Consider the following 18,423-nt stretch of genomic DNA (forward strand, 5'->3'; position numbering starts at 1 on the left):
TAAATATAAATATCCCACAGTCATAAATTTGAAAAAGGTAGTGAATGGCCTAGCAACACAAATATCACAAATAGATATATAGCTTTTCCTTTGTGCCACCTGGAAATAGTGTCTACACACTGATGAAACTAACGCTGATTAAATGTCAAATAATACTTATAATGATCTTGTATGAATCCAAAACTGGATTGTTATCATTTTCGGACAAAACTAATTATAAAGAGAAACAGAAGCATGACTGCTGTAAGCCTGTGTTAAGGTAGTGGAGTTACGATTGTCTTAGCGCTACGACTGTAGAAGTCTATGTTAAGGTATTGGAGTTACGATTGTCTTAGCGCTACGACTGCTGTAAGTCTATGTTAAGGTATTGGAGTTACGAATGTCTTAGCGCTATGACTCTTGTAAGTCTATGTTAAGGTATTGGAGTTACAATTGTCTTAGCGCTACGACTGATGTAGGTCTATGTTAAGGTATTGGGGTTATGATTGTCTTAGCACTACTACTGCTGTAAGTACATGTTAAGGTATGGGAGTTATGATCAGCTTAGCGCTAAGATGGCTTTGTACAATGAACCCAGATATGTAAGGCCATAGAAACTAGGATCTACTGAGAAGTGGAAGGTCTTGTTTTTTCAAAGGTCCACTGTCAAAAGCAAAGACAAGATTGACACTTGCTGCAGACTTCAAGTTGAATATATATCTTTAACTCTTTATATATATATATATATATATATATATATATATATATATATATATATATATATATATATATATATGTATATATAAACATGCAATTTTGGGGAGAGTCAAAGAATTCTTTAAATACTGATAAATGAATTTCTGTTAGATAGAACAGTGGAGGGGATGCACAGGTTATATGTTCGGAACATGATATACAACTATTTACATCAGACGTTGGAGGGGGTGATTGTGTGGGTGTGGACAGGGATAGAACCTGTTTTAGTTTCCCCGGGATACAATTGGCTTTAGTTTCACAAGGATAAAACCTGTTTTAGTTTCACAAGGAAAAAACCTGCTTTAGTTTCACTAGGATAAAATGGACTTTAGTTTCACAAGGATAAAACCTGTTTTAGTTTCACTAGGGTAAAATCTGTTTTAGTTTCACTAAGATAAAATCTGCTTTAGTTTCACTAGGATAAAATCTGCTTTAGTTTCACAAGTCTAAAATCTGCTTTACTTTTTGCAATGATAAAATCTGTTTCAGCTTCACTAGGATAAAATTTGCTTTAGGTTAACAATGATTCCAATCTGTTTGAGTTTCACAAGCATAAAATCTCTTCAGTTTCACAAGGATAAACCTGCTTTAGTTTCACTAGGATAAAAGGTGTACGATTTATTGCTGGAGTCGTCTATCAGCGGGAACACCACCCCAAGGAGCCGGCCCACCTTTACCATGACTACAAGGGCCATGAATAATACTGAATACAAATGGTCCTACTGTGGCATGACAGATAAAATCAGATGTACAATTCTGATGATAGATTTTCTTATAAAAATAGCAAGCTTTCAATTCACTTCAAAATAACAAAAAATACCATTGTCCTACAAACAAAATAATAACATCAGTGCTTCCAGTGTGAAAATAACAATGTAACGCACACAGCACCCTGAGCTAAACCTGCTGCACTAAACATGCATAGCAGACTATCTGAACCCACCTAACACAACCAGTGGTGTATCTCATCTTCACTGAACATGGAAGACTGTCTGAACCCACCACACACATGCCGAGTGGTTTATCTCATCTTCAATGAACATGGAAGACTATCATGCCGAGTGTTTTTTATTATCCTCATCAAAGGAGGAAGTGGCAAACAAAACTGATAAACTATCAAACTGATGTTCCTACCTAAAGCCTGCCCTTACATGATCATTGAACTTTCTACACAAAAATATACTGCTCTCCTTTGAAATGTGCTAGATCACAAACATAGCCTGATAAAATAAACCAGTGCCTACATGCTTAATACTGAGGCAATATTGTCCAAACCATAATATCATTCTTCTGAAGATAGGCATGTATAAGTAGGATGAGGTAGTATTGTGGCCTTGTCAGTAGAAGAGCTTGGCCTGGTCTTTCTGCACGGACGTGAAGGGCCAGTTGCTGAGGCGCTTGATGTTCATGGATCCAGGAGGGGGTGCCCTGGAATATGGAATTGTATGAGTGAGCAACATATCGGTCGTGTCATATCGTCAGCAACATATCAGTCATATACAGTCAGCAACATATCAGTCATATACAGTCAGCAACATATCGGTACTATATAGTCAGCAACATATCGGTCATGTATGCTCAGCAACATATTAATCATATCACATAGTCAGCAACATATCGGTCATAGAATATATGTCATAGTCAGAAATGCATCAGTCCATATATAGTCAGCAACATATCAGTCGTGTCATATAGTCAGCAACATGTTGGTCATGTCATATAGTTATCAACATATCAGTCATATATAGTCAGTAACATATCGGTCATATAGTCAGCAACATATCAGTCGTGTCATATAGTCAGCAACATATTGGTCATGTCATATAGTTATCAACATATCAGTCATATATAGTCAGTAACATATCGGTCATATAGTCAGCAACATATCAGTCGTGTCATATAGTCAGCAACATATTGGTCATGTCATATAGTCAGCAACATATCGGTCGTGTCATAAAGTCAGCAACATATTGGTCATGTCATATAGTCAGCAACATATCGGTCGTGTCATAAATTCAGCAACATATTGGTCATGTCATATAGTCAGCAACATATCGGTTGTGTCATATAGTCAGCAACATATCAGCGGTTGTGAACATCAATGAAATCTGAACTCTCTCTATGACAAGTATTGGTGGTGTGGAAAAGTCAGTCACCGTGTTGGTCATCTTTGTTCTACTCATCGAACAGTACGTCCACCAGAGCCTCAGTCCACCCACCACCTTGAACAAGATGTTGAAGGCTTACTGACCTGCTGCCATCTCAGTTTGGCAGAAAATACTTGAAATAATTTCTCTCCTGGTTATAACAATTCACTATTATACCGCAAGAGATTTAACTGCATGCCATAAGACCCTATTCCACAGACCTTGACGTTACAATGTATAATACATGCAGAAACAAGGGCAGACTCAAAGAAGATAACTCTGACAGCAGATAAACTACTACTTGCTAGATTCTGAATGAAATTTCCAATTTCGGATTCTCATTAGTAGAGTTGAGTATTGGCCAAAACATTATATTGGAATAGATTGTGAAACAGGTATCTGTATTGATATGTATTACAAATGCAGATTGTATGACAGTGCTTGACACTGACTGTACACACAGATCCTGTTTTCTACAGACATTTTGTAGTCATGGTTACAGGAACCATACAAGGGAGATAACACTTCGCATTTCCATGCTTTGTCATCATTTTGAAGGGAAACATCATTTGTGAATGAGTTTCTGTGTAGATGTTAGTGTAGCGATACAGATAATAACTAGACTTGGTACATTTGTTTTACCCAATGTACGGGAACACAGACACAATATGGCCGTATACCAGTAACACCATGCAGTCCTACTCATCGGTGCAACTTTCAGTCTTACTGTAGGCGAGGTTCCTTTAATTTCTGTGTGCAACAATATGCCAAATCATCAATTAGCTAGGGGACAACATAATATAAAAATTCTACATATATAACGTCTGACTCTTGCTCTGGGTAAAACCTAGAATATTAAGTATTTTTCACTGTTTATTATTTTTCACTGCCATGTCTACCATATCTAGTTCCGCCCCATGCTCTCACTGATACAAGTACTGAACATAAACAATTGTCACAGTGTGATTGAGTTCGGCTTAACACCGCACTGAACAGTATTTCAGTATTTTCATGGCATGTCAGCTGGATTTGGAAGTGACAAGCGATGCAGGTCTCAGACGTTTATCACATTGGTGAAACCTACGAGCACAGGTATGGTGCTGACGAACCTAGCCAATAAAATAAATCAAAACCTTAACATTCAAGGCCTTTTCAAGAAGGACCTTAACATTCAAGGCCTTTTCAAGAAGGACCTTAACATTAAGGCCTTTTCAAGGACCTTAACATTAAGGCCTTTTCAAGCCTGTATTAACCTTGCACATGCGCATTAACAGTGGGCAGGGGTGTCCCAGCCATCTAGGACCCCACAATTCACTGTGACAAAATATAACAGTTATGGGTTTAAATCCAGGTTTGTTTTGATTATGATTCTTGGTTTGTCTGCACCATAAATTGGTTTAACCAAAGTGGTGAACATCAAAGACCCGCATCACTTCGAGATTTCTCTCCTCATTAAGTACCATTATGGAACAAATACTATTCAAAGTGGCATAGAACCCAACTCATCCACAACAACAATTCCTGACAAGTTTGAAAGACGCGAGTTGTTTATTTTCCCGCCACTTTTAGCAATATTCCAGTTACCGGTATAAAGAACTCGTTAAATCCATATGAGGAATTGAAGAGAATACACTTGAACTCCGCTGCCCACCATCCAATACTGGCAAAGGAAGGAGCATTGTCATCTCAGACCACGTCCACATGGATCGCTGTTGGAGTCAGCCCTTTCAGTTGGAGATACTTGATGACAACGTGGTAGACAACTGTGTCCACTTTCAACAACAGAGAATACCTAATCATATGCTGCCTGGTTGTGTTTGGCTCAAATGCAGCCTGTACGCATGTGTGTGTGTATGGTTTTTACACTGCTTTTAGCAATATTCCAGCAATATCACAGCGGGGGACACCAGAAATGGGCTTCAGACATTGTACCCATGTGGGGAATCAAACACGGGTCTTCGGCGTGACGAGCGAACGCTTTAACCACTAGGCTACCCGACCACCCCTGTAAGCATGTAACGTAGTGTACTGAGTACATGTAATGTAGTGTGCTAAGTACATGCAAACTGTGTACTATACATCCTTCGTAGATAAACTCAGAACTTTCAGCCACCTCTCGTAACCTCAACACACTCCCAAAATGGTAGGCATGTCTGTCATCTCTCACTGTAACACAATGCCACACTCACCAACTCACTGATGCACAAATAACAGAGGCAGAAATTCGACCGGTAACTTTTAATTCCAAATTTGACATCAGCTGTATTGAAATACAGGACGAGTGGCAAGTGTATGTCCACTACAAAGCTGAATACATATCTCCTCAATGATACAAAGGTATGACACACCTGACACTCCATTAGCATTATCTGCACTGAACAAGGAATGGTAGTCTGAACAATGACACACACACCACTAAGGAAAGAAATTCACATCATATAAATGTCTTCAAATTTGGACAAAAATGGGACATTATGTTAAACATACATTTTTGGTAATGTGTAAAAAAACATCTAATTTGAAATAATCATTATCGAAAGACTAGAAAGTACTAAATGTGCATATGTAAGACTAGTTTGCTTGCTTGAAAATGACAAAAGAGTAAAAGGTTTATTGGCGTAGAACATAAGACTATGCTGTACGGCATAAAACTGGGAAACTGTATGGCATCAGTGAGTTAGTTCATGATATGGCACTGCATAGAGTAATTCAGATGACAAACATATTTGTTTAAATGTTCCCTATTTCTGTTTAAATGGATGTACAAGATAAGCTGAATCATTGGAAGCCGCTTTTGGCAATATTCCAGCAATATCATGGAGGACTCCAGGAAACAGCTGCAAACATGGCACCAATGTGGGGTATTTCAAGCCTGAGCCAATGCTTCACTATAACACACTCCACAATTAACATGCTCCTCAAGGTTGGCAAAATTTCTTTCACTGCCTAAAACCCCAAACCTGGAAAATTAGATTCCATATACACGTACATGTAGTATAAAAATTGATGATATTGATTGACAACTAAAAATTAACCAAAATGGGACACCAAAGAAATTATTCAGTCACTAAATATGTATTTCCACTTCAGTGAAAATTTCAATTACATGGTATTTTTTTAAATGACTTGTTCAATGAGGCTACTGAAGAATCTATTTGGATCTCACCCTAGCAATGTCATATCAAATACACACTACACAGAAGAACACATGGTCTCAAAAGTCCATGATTCTTAAGATTCAAATGGTTTGAATACGTGTTCCTAAACACATCTTTAATAGCACTGATTCCAACTGGTGCTTCTATAAATACTTCTCTGAGAGTCAACCGGTTGAAGACAAACTATCCCAAAGCATAATCTTCCATATATAGTTCAAGACAGAAGTCCTCTTGGTTTATTCATAATGACAAATCGGCCCTCTTGCAATTTCAAAGCACCTCAGTCTAGAGTAACAGTTTATGTAACAATGAAACGTCTTGTGTAAACTTGTATTCCACTTGTTGATGTAATGAAATCTACCGATATATATTCTTTAGCAAACTAATTTATTTTCACATAAAAATTATACCCATCTTTGAAATTGTATAAATTAATACAATGTCCCTTGCATGATGAGATTAAAGTTCCCGTCATAAACAACTAACAGAACTTGGGAAAACAGGAATGTTTAGTCATTAATAGATTACAAAAATAAACACAAGCATCCTTTATATCCTTTTGATTTGTTTTAATAGTTTTCTCTTTGGTGTGGAATACTACCCCTAAAAGTAGAGTCTACGAATGTGTACAATGAAATAAGGTGACGTGGCGATGTCAGTTATGGGGACATAACTCTGTCAACTAAAGCTAAACACTAACCTTCCCACTACAGTGCAGGAGATACCCTAGCAATAGGATCCCCAACTGTTTACTAACAGCTCTTTTAATAACCTGGGTAGAAAGATGGCAGTATGAGACAAGGTATGACAATAATCATGAATATCACGGCGGGACATTTACCTGTGACTAAGATATGTCACAATTTGTCAAGATGCAAATGATCTTTAGGGTCATGGTTTGAAATTAGACTCCTAAATGTGAAGATACAGTCAAGACCTCCCAGCATAAATAACACTTCACGCATCGTTGGAACTGGATACCTGGCTGTAGCATCATCTTCCAGATGCTGATCACAGTCTACATCATTCACTGTCACACAACAATTTCAGCTATCATGGGACACTTCAACTGTTGTGAACCTGCTTCCATGAAATTTCTCTCAACAAACTGACAGAATATGAACTTTGGATTGCATTGTCAGAGTAATCTTCCCCTAGTGCCAGACAACCTGATTGGCCGAGCTGATTGGAGCAGCTCTAAAATACCTGACGCCTTCACTGTTGCCGTTGGAAACGGACATTGCTTGCGGCATGTTGCTGAGGTTGCGAGCGGAGTCTTGTGGCGATCCATCTCCCTTCATGACTGAGATACTCTTCCAGGAGTCCAGATAGTTGGCTGAATGGGGAACACGAGGCATGACATCAACATTTGAAATAATCAGAGTGTGTAAGTGGATGAATGCTTTATTTACACCAGTCAGCAATATTCCAGCTGTGAGGGCAGCTTGTTGTCAATAATCTAGGCAACCCAATGAGGGCATGAGCAATGGCACACCATAATATCCACAGCCTAAAGTGAGTGAGAATGGTTTTACGCCGCTTTTAGCAATATTCCAGCAATCACGGCGGGTGACACCAGAAATGGGCTTGACACATTGTACCCATGTGGGGAAACGAACCCGGGTCGTAGTTGTGATGAGCAAACACTTTAACCACTAGGCTACACCAATCACCCCCAAGGGCATAAAGAAACACACTTTACTTCCCTCTTGTTTTCAGACAAACAAGTCCTTTGGTCCAATTTCTCTATCTTGACTTACAACACAAAATGTCAAGAAAACAGAATACCTAATATCTTTCACTATACTGGCAACAACTGTACAAAAGCTTGCTCCTTAGTAACGGTTTCCAAGTCTTTTAGCCACCATTTCTTAGGTGGGTGAGTGAGTGAGTTTGGTTTAATACCAGTTGATGAAATCCACTAGCACGGGTATGGTGACCAAAACCTGTAAACATAATCGGGGCGAACCAGGATCAGGTCAGTGGTTTCTGGCATGCCCAAGGGACACAACTCTGCACAGCGAATTGTGGTGCCTCACACGATTGGGCCACCCGTGCCACCATATTACACAGGAGCTCCGTATATCAGCACTTTAATGTACCGAGAACATAGAGTATGTTTTCCCACTGCTAGCATCTGTAGACCTGCCTTACCTTTCCATAGTCGGACACATCCATCATCTCCGGACGATGCTAGAATTGTACCCGTCACGTTCCAGGAAACGCGCCATACCTGGAACACATTCATTCAGAGTTGGGTGAGGGAATCAGGTTTCACACAAGGCTACAACAAGATGCTGACACACCAACCATCGTAACCAGGGCAAATTTAAACCCTTGATCATCAGATTCTGGCATGATTCACAGATGCGGCTCTGCACATTGAATATGGTGCCATAGAGGACTAGGCCACCTATGCCCCAGATCAATAAACGCTTCATGGTCTATAAGCCCTGGTCTAGCATGACAGATAACAGTCTAAGGGATGAGCCCTGGTCTAGCATGACAGATAACAGTCTTAGTGATGAGCCCTGGTCTAGCATGACAGATAACAGTCTTAGTGATGTGCCCTGGTCTAGCATGACAGATAACAGTCTTAGTGATGTGCCCTGGTCTAGCATGACAGATAACAGTCTTAGTGATGAGCCCTGGTCTAGCATGACAGATAACAGTCTTAGTGATGTGCCCTGGTCTAGCTTGACAGATAACAGTCTTAGTGATGAGCCCTGGTCTAGCATGACAGATAACAGTCTTAGTGATGAGCCCTGGTCTAGCATGACAGATAACAGTCTCAGTGATGTGCCCTGGTCTAGCTTGACAGATAACAGTCTCAGTGATGTGCCCTGGTCTAGCTTGACAGATAACAGTCTTAGTGATGAGCCCTGATCTGGCATGACAGATAACAGTCTAAGTGATGTGCCCTGGTCTAGCATGACAGATAACAGCCTTAGTGATGAGCCCTGGTTTAGCATGACAGATAACAGTCTTAGTGATGTGCCTTGGTCCAGCATGACAGATAACAGTCTTAGTGATGAGCCCTGGTCTAGCATGACAGATAACAGTCTTAGTGATGAGCCCTGGTCTAGCTTGACAGAAAACGGTCTTAGTGATGAACCCTGGTCTAGCTTGACAGATAACAGTCTTAGTGATGAGCCCTGATCTGGCATGACAGATAACAGTCTAAGTGATGTGCCCTGGTCTAGCATGACAGATAACAGCCTTAGTGATGAGCCCTGGTTTAGCATGACAGATAACAGTCTTAGTGATGTGCCTTGGTCCAGCATGACAGATAACAGTCTTAGTGATGAGCCCTGGTCTAGCATGATAGATAACAGTCTTAGTGATGAGCCCTGGTCTAGCATGACAGATAACAGTCTTAGTGATGAGCCCTGGTCTAGCATGACAGATAACAGTCTTAGTGATGTGCCCTGGTCTAGCTTGACAGATAACAGTCTTAGTGATGAGCCCTGATCTGGCATGACAGATAACAGTCTAAGTGATGTGCCCTGGTCTAGCATGACAGATAACAGTCTTAGTGATGAGCCCTGGTCCAGCATGACAGATAACAGTCTTAGTGATGTGCCCTGGTCTAGCTTGACAGATAACAGTCTTAGTGATGAGCCCTGATCTGGCATGACAGATAACAGTCTAAGTGATGTGCCCTGGTCTAGCATGACAGATAACAGCCTTAGTGATGAGCCCTGGTTTAGCATGACAGATAACAGTCTTAGAGATGTGCCTTGGTCCAGCATGACAGATAACAGTCTTAGTGATGAGCCCTGGTCTAGCATGACAGATAACAGTCTTAGTGATGAGCCCTGGTCTAGCTTGACAGAAAACGGTCTTAGTGATGAACCCTGGTCTAGCATGACAGATAACGGTCTTAGTGATGAGCCCTGGTCTAGCATGACAGATAACCATCTAAGTGATGTGCCCTGGTCTAGCATGACAGATAACAATCTTAGGGATGTGCCCTGGTCTAGCATGACAGATAACAGTCTTAGTGATGAACCCTGGTCTAGCATGACAGATAACAGTCTTAGTGATGAGCCCTGGTCTAGCATGACAGATAACAGTCTTAGTGATGTGCCCTGGTCTAGCTTGACAGATAACAGTCTTAGTGATGAGCCCTGATCTGGCATGACAGATAACAGTCTAAGTGATGTGCCCTGGTCTAGCATGACAGATAACAGTCTTAGTGATGAGCCTTGGTCCAGCATGACAGATAACAGTCTTAGTGATGAGCCCTGGTCTAGCATGACAGATAACAGTCTTAGTGATGAGCCCTGGTCTGGCATGACAGATAACAGTCTTAGTGATGTGCCCTGGTCTAGCATGACAGATAACAGTCTTAGTGATGAGCCCTGGTCTAGCATGACAGATAACAGTCTTAGTGATGTGCCCTGGTCTAGCATGACAGATAACAGTCTTTGTGATGTGCCCTGGTCTAGCATGACAGATAACAGTCTTAGTGATGAGCCCTGGTCAAGCATGACAGATAACAGTCTTAGTGATGTGCCCTGATCTGGCATGACAGATAACAGTCTTAGTGATGTGCCCTGGTCTAGCATGACAGATAACAGCCTTAGTGATGAGCCCTGGTTTAGCATGACAGATAACAGTCTTAGAGATGTGCCTTGGTCCAGCATGACAGATAACAGTCTTAGTGATGAGCCCTGGTCTAGCATGACAGATAACAGTCTTAGTGATGAGCCCTGGTCTAGCTTGACAGAAAACGGTCTTAGTGATGAACCCTGGTCTAGCATGACAGATAACGGTCTTAGTGATGAGCCCTGGTCTAGCATGACAGATAACCATCTAAGTGATGTGCCCTGGTCTAGCATGACAGATAACAATCTTAGTGATGTGCCCTGGTCTAGCATGACAGATAACAGTCTTAGTGATGAACCCTGGTCTAGCATGACAGATAACAGTCTTAGTGATGAGCCCTGGTCTAGCATGACAGATAACAGTCTTAGTGATGTGCCCTGGTCTAGCTTGACAGATAACAGTCTTAGTGATGAGCCCTGATCTGGCATGACAGATAACAGTCTAAGTGATGTGCCCTGGTCTAGCATGACAGATAACAGTCTTAGTGATGAGCCTTGGTCCAGCATGACAGATAACAGTCTTAGTGATGAGCCCTGGTCTAGCATGACAGATAACAGTCTTAGTGATGAGCCCTGGTCTGGCATGACAGATAACAGTCTTAGTGATGTGCCCTGGTCTAGCATGACAGATAACAGTCTTAGTGATGAGCCCTGGTCTAGCATGACAGATAACAGTCTTAGTGATGTGCCCTGGTCTAGCATGACAGATAACAGTCTTTGTGATGTGCCCTGGTCTAGCATGACAGATAACAGTCTTAGTGATGAGCCCTGGTCAAGCATGACAGATAACAGTCTTAGTGATGTGCCCTGATCTGGCATGACAGATAACAGTCTTAGTGATGTGCCCTGGTCTAGCATGACAGATAACAGTCTTAGTGATGTGCCCTGGTCTAGCATGACAGATAACGGTCTTAGTGATGTGCCCTGGTCTAGCATGACAGATAATTGTCTTAGTGATGTGCCCTGGTCTAGCTTGACATAATAGGGTTGTCTTGTGATGTGTCTGTTCTCTGGTCTAGCATGACATAATAGGGTTGTCTTGTGATGTGTCTGTGACCTGGTCTAGCATGACATAAGGTTGCCTTGTGATGTGTCTGCCCTGATAAAATCCCAGCTCTCCACAAACCCCCACCCACCCCCAGTCTTCTCAGTGACGTTGAATAATGTTGCAGTATACCTGAGACTCATGGTCACTGAAGCTTGCCACTTGTCTCATCTCAAACTTCGTCAGGCTGGCTTGTGCTCCTAAAGAAACATCCTTCCTCAGTGGCTTCAGAGAAATAATCTTGAGATCCTTGGCAGCGATTGCCAACAGGTGGTACGACCGCCCCAGGTTCGGAGCGAAGGCAACATCATGGACGGGGTCTGTGACCATGGATAAACTCTCCACTTTGTTCCATTTCCTGAAACATAAGGAGATACATGGAAACAGGGCGACTCAGGCTTTAATGAACCAGTGAGGCTAGTGTGTAGGGATCTACACTGAGACTAGGGCTTTACACTGAGACTAGGGCTCTAAACTGAGACTAGGGCTTTACACTGAGACTAGGGCTCTACACTGAGACTAGGGCTCTACACGGAGACTAGGGATCTACACGGATCCTAGGGCTTTACACAGAGACTAGGGCTCTACACTGAGACTAGGGCTCTACACTGAGACTAGGGCTCTACACTGAGACTAGGGCTCTACACGGAGACTAGGGATCTACACGGATCCTAGGGCTTTACACAGAGACTAGGGCTCTACACTGAGACTAGGGCTCTACACTGAGACTAGGGCTCTACACGGAGACTAGGGATCTACACGGAGACTAGGGCTTTACACAGAGACTAGGGCTTTACACTGAGACTAGGGCTCTACACTGAGACTTAGGCTCTACACTGAGACTAGGGCTCTACACTGAAACTAGGGCTTTATACTGAGACTAGGGCTCTACACTGAGACTAGGGCTCTACACTGAAACTAGGGCTCTACACCTAAACTAGGGCTTTATACTGAGACTTGGGCTCTACACTGAGACTAGGGCTCTACACTGAAACTAGGGCTCTACACCTAAACTAGGGCTTTATACTGAGACTAGGGCTTTATACTGAGACTGGGGCTCTACACTGAGACTAGGGCTATACACGGAGACTAGGGATCTACACGGAGACTAGGGCTCTACACTGAAACTAGGGCTCTACACTGAAACTAGGGCTCTACACGGAGACTAGGGCTTTACACTGAGACTAGGGCTCTACACTGAGACTAGGGCTCTACACTGAGACTGGGACTTTACACTGAGACTAGGGCTCTACACTGAGACTAGGGCTCTACACTGAGACTAGGGCTCTACACTGAGACTGGGACTTTACACTGAGACTAGGGCTCTACACTGAGACTAGGGCTCTACACTGAGACTAGGGCTCTACACTGAGACTAGGGCTCTACACTGAGACTAGGGCTCTACACTGAGACTGGGGCTCTACACTGAGACTAGGGCTCTACACTGAAACTAGGGCTCTACACTGAGACTAGGGCTCTACACTGAGACTAGGGCTCTACACTGAGACTGGGGCTCTACACTGAGACTAGGGCTCTACACTGAGACTAGGGCTCTACACTGAGACTAGGGCTCTACACTGAGACTAGGGCTCTACACTGAAACTAGGGCTCTACACTGAGACTAGGGCTCTACACTGAGACTAGGGCTCTACACTGAGACTAGGGCTTTAAGAAAACACTTCATGATATCATAAGTACCGACAGGGGGAATGACTGAACTATTAACATGATTAAAGATTAAAGATTAAAGATCTGCAGTAAACTGTTGTTTATCATTTAAATTTTAATATTGTTTTTTAATAGCAGTAAGTTCTTTTTTATTAATTTATACATCACCAAATATTCACAAATAGAACATAAAAACAGAATAGAATGATAACATTATGTTTTATGCCAAAGTGTTCCAAACCATTGCAATTTTACTGCATTCAATCCATTAGCCTGACTCACCTCGCATTATCATTGTACTCGTAGATGTGGACCTTTGCACCAGCAGCAGGGTTAGGGTCGTCACTGCCAACAGCTATCATTGGAGGGTGAACTCTGTAACCATGGTAACAGCATAGGTTATAGGTCACATCACTGATGTTGCAGGTGGATTGACACTGTCACAGCGTAGGGACACAATCAGCCAAGTCACAGCTGGGAGTTGGTCTTCACACTTCCAGTCATCAGCTCATGTGACATCAACATGTATGAATAAATCTCCTTTCTGTCACCTCTTATGCCACGCAAGGGAAACTAAGGATAGATATTACTGAAGGTGAGGTGTGGTAAAATTGGGTTTGACATCACGTCCAAGATTATTGCACTTATATAGCGATGTGCATGCATGTGTGTGTGTCTGGAATGATGCCGATTTATAGTGCTAGCACACTGAGAGAGCATGCCGCAGTTTAACATGAATACCCCACTCGGACATGGTATACTGACTCCGAGCCAACCAGTCCTTGTTTTAGCCCCTTAATGCCGAGTGCCAGACAGGGTAACAACAAGTACCATCTTTTGGTATGCTGTGGCCGGGGATCAAACCCCGGGTCTTCCACTCTCCGGGCGGACGCTCTACCACTAGACCACTGAGGCGGTCATTTCATGAAGGATTGTTATGTTTTTTTAAAATAACTCTCTTAGGAGTAACACAGAATATAAGAAGCAAAAAAAAGGTTTCAAGACAAACTGTGTCACTATTGTCTGAATAAAAAATGAGTAAGCCTGGATTTTGTTTTACCTGTCCAACTATCCTATGATCATTAATAATAATAAGTGCATTTTTAAGTGCTCTTTCCATCCACTGAGTGGTTGCTTAAAGCACACTTATTACCCTGGTCAATGGACCAAGGTGCACTCAACAACTAGTCTCAGCTCCCTGAGTGCCTGTGAAGATCAACCCATTCTTGCTGAAAACGGCGACTATGCTTGTCGTAAGAGGCGACTAACAGGATCGGGGGGTCAGGCTCGCTGACTTGGTTGATACATGATCCAAATTGCGTGGATCGATGCTCATTATGTCAATCACTGGAATGTGTGGTCCAGACTCGATTATTTACAGACTGACGTCACATAACTGGAATATTGCTGAGTGCGGCGTTAAACAAAAAAAACAAAAAAAACATACAAACAAATCTGCTCCCAAAATGCGAGATTTGTTTTAAATTGACATTAAGAATATTGAATGGCGTATTTGGAAGAAGAAAGTAGAAAAACCTGGAGTTGTTCCATGACAAGCAGCTGCAGCTGATCCGACATGAGATCTCATGCTGGAGGGGCCAGTTGCTGAGGTTCATCACATCCACAGCCTCATAGATTCGGACGATCCCGTCAGCTGAACATGTTGCCTGCACAAACAAACACACAGTGTAAGCGGTACACACTGACTTATCCATTTGCAGGATCACTCTCTCATGAGGTGAAATGGCACTTAACTTCGCGTTCAAGATCACTGTACTTATATAGTGTCCGGATTAAAGCCAGTGTTATAGTAATGTAGGTCATCACTACAGTACAACAGGGCTTCTCCGAGTGATTAACATCATTTATCTCTACAATGCATGATTCATTTGTCATGTTAAATGAATTATTACTGATAGGTGCAGACATATTTCAATATATGATGCAGGTATTTTCATAAACCAATGTTATCTGGTCATGAAAAACTTGTCAATGAATAGAAAAATTGAATATTTATAATACAGATCTTTGCTCTTTGAATGAAATGGGAGGCTTTAAACATGTTAAAAGGGACAAGTTATGACATTTTGTATGTGTTGTAAACAAAACTCCAGTTGAGAGCCTGAGATATAACTTTTTATTCCCGCATTAACAATGACTGAAAGAAACTCACCAGTTGCAAACCCAAATACTGAGGCCCAAACTTGACGTCCGTCACAGAAGTTCGACTGTCCACAAGGTTACCCCTGTTGACCCATGGTGTCTGACCTTCACCTTTGCCGTGTTCTCCCACCAGCTCCTCCCACACCGCCGCGGTTCTGTCGAAGGAGCATGTGGCGAGAACCTGCCCGAACTCAGGGTGTGCCCATGTCACTCGCCACACGGAGCCACTGTGGGTCTACAGACAGGGGGAAATCAGCATCAGTCACTACATGCCATCATGATTTTCAACTGGTCTGTCACAAAATATACTTTGCTAGTTCTAATCCCTATATCACATATTTCAATATATGTAGAATGTATAATATCTCCTAAAATAAAGAAAATATGAACTGCGAACCAAGAAGACCTTACAGACACAACCATTGATCACGGAACTAAAATATCAAAATTACTACGCATGGACAATTGTTCTTTTTTCCAAAATTATTATATACTGGAAATTCATTTTTGCTCTTTTTTTTCTACATAAAACAATCACACATCAGTGTTTGAAATTAAGGGTTCTGGGTTCCTTGAGGCATCCTGCCACAGACTTCAGTAATTCATCAAAGAGCCCAAACATCTATAACAGAAGGGTTATGAACAGGACTACTTGACATGTATCTTTAATTTCGTTTACTGACAACACCAACAAAGTCTAGCAGATACTGTCAGGATTATGCAACAGAAGTGTGTACTCAGGCGTGTTCAGCGTTTAAATACATGTACCCCACTCTGTCAACAGCAATACAAACTTCAGCTATTACCAACATTAAGATGATAAGCATGATTGGCATGTGTAGGGAATTTTGAAAGTTCTTGCCCTGATAAAAAGTGATCCTCCAGTATAGCCTGAGAAGATTGAGGACAGTTTAGCTGAAGTAGCAGTATCTGTTTATTTACCAGTATTAAGCAATTAAGACTGAGACACAAGACTTTGTAAATTGCTTGGTCAACATGGAACAGCAAACAGTTTCTTCCTTCTTTCACTCTCTATAGGTTTATTTCTGATTGACCGAGGTCTAACCGAAGGGATACATGTGAAACACAACAACAGCAATGTTTATGTTTGTCTCCAAATAAACAAATAATACCTTCCAGTTCGCTGTGCAGTGCCACTCTCCATCTTCTCCCAAGTCCCACACCTACAACACCAACACATAATCCACTCAATAGTGTACTCAAACGGGGACAATTTATATCATTCTAATGTCATACAGAGACGCCATTGCTCTGCCAGTGGATGGGGAAACTTGTTGCCCTTGGTGGTTAAATTCAACTCTTGTCCACTGTAATAAGACGCTACATACAACTGCGATATGAAGACATGCATCAACCTAGTCAGTTAGACTGACCCTCTGATCCTGTTAGAGGCCTCTTACGACAAGCATGGGTTGCTGAAGGCCAATTCTACAACCCATGTTTGTCCCAAGGGGCAAAGAACGTGAGTTGGATTTTACACCGCTTTTAACAATATTCCAGCAATATCATGGCGGTGGACACCAGAAATGGGCTTCACACACTGTACCCATATGGGGAATCGAACTAGGGTTTTCAGCATGACGAGCGAATGTATTAACCACTCCACTACTCCACTGCCCCACATACCTCAAAACATACTTTTTCACTAATGCACATTTAATCAAACTTGATCTGATGATAATTTTGCACCAGAAAAATCATTGACAAGTGTATGCACTGATAAACTTCCTGTCTGTAGTGTCATGTGACTGATCATATTGTGCAGATATTTTTAATTTGAATGTCATGGAGGGGCTTGAAATCAAGTAACAAGATGGCGCCTCATTGACTCGTCTCACTTGGCGTGGCATTATCACAATTAAATTGACAAGAGGTGTGGTCATTTGACTACCCAATTGTAAACAGTAATAAATATTCTCAAAGGTACGACTTAATTTTAGTGTATTGCCATTGTTATTAGACACATAATGTAAAATACTTCTTAGGGCCTCAAAAACAGTATGCGAGAATATGTACCCAGGGTACAAACTATGGTACACAGGAGGAGAACGGCATAATCAGACAGTGATTCATAAAACAAGTAGTACCTAACTGTCATTATAAAGGATACTGTTTATTCACAGCTTCACAGTGATAAGGTGAGTGAGTGAGATGGGTTTAACGCTGTCTTTAACAGTATATCACGGCATGTCAGCTAATAGTGGGAGGAAAACCCGAAGTGATGCAGGTCTCAGACATTTACCACTTCAGCGAAACCCACGAGCATGGGTATGGTGCTGACAAACCTCGAAACATAATCCGAGCGAACCGGGATTCGAACCCAAATTGCGCATGGGATGCAACTCTGCACAGCGAATCGCGGCACCTTAGACTGGGCCATCCGTGCCCCCAACAGTGATAAGGCATTAATCATACACTTGTTAATATTATGGTGTAGGTAACTTTCAGTTCAGTCCAGTTCTAATCTTAGGGGAGTGTGCTAATTCTATGCATGCATGGTGTTTTTGAAAATCAGCTTAGAAAGATAGTTTAGCATGCAAGTGAATTCACATTCCAGCATAATATTCATCAAAATTGGTTATCACCTTCACGCTTTGGTCACTGGAACATGTGGCCATTCGTGTGCCGTGGAAATCATAGGAGACATCGTGGATCAAGTCTTTATGATCAACAGGGATGGATTTGGCCACAAACATGACGAATGTCAATCAAAGAAGAGTGAGAAATAAATAATAAATGTGTGATACTATTATACTATATACTGTTACTTTGTGTAAACTTCAATTTAGAGTTATCGTCCTAAAATAAAACACTGGCAGGTGCGCGATAACTTTGGGCTTTCATGCGCCATAGCGCTCCAACAACGTACATGTAAC

At 41.8% G+C, this 18,423-nt stretch overlaps 1 protein-coding gene across 1 annotated transcript; it reads right to left on the reverse strand.

Moving 5' to 3' along the window:
• Nucleotides 1-1,213: 1,213 nt before the first annotated feature.
• Nucleotides 1,214-18,423, reverse strand: LOC124148291 (nucleoporin SEH1-like). The gene is made up of 9 exons (XM_046519312.2): nucleotides 18,133-18,423; nucleotides 16,660-16,710; nucleotides 15,537-15,761; nucleotides 14,900-15,030; nucleotides 13,646-13,738; nucleotides 11,828-12,053; nucleotides 8,195-8,273; nucleotides 7,247-7,376; nucleotides 1,214-2,163 (listed from the first exon to the last, which is right to left on the reverse strand). Exons 1-9 carry the CDS (start codon nucleotides 18,241-18,243, stop codon nucleotides 2,073-2,075), a joined length of 1,137 nt encoding a protein of 378 aa, XP_046375268.1. The 5' UTR covers nucleotides 18,244-18,423; the 3' UTR covers nucleotides 1,214-2,072.

This window comes from Haliotis rufescens, unplaced genomic scaffold, assembly GCF_023055435.1.
Source record: "Haliotis rufescens isolate VD_foot unplaced genomic scaffold, xgHalRufe1.0.p SCAF_19, whole genome shotgun sequence".
NCBI classification, from domain to species: domain Eukaryota; kingdom Metazoa; phylum Mollusca; class Gastropoda; order Lepetellida; family Haliotidae; genus Haliotis; species Haliotis rufescens.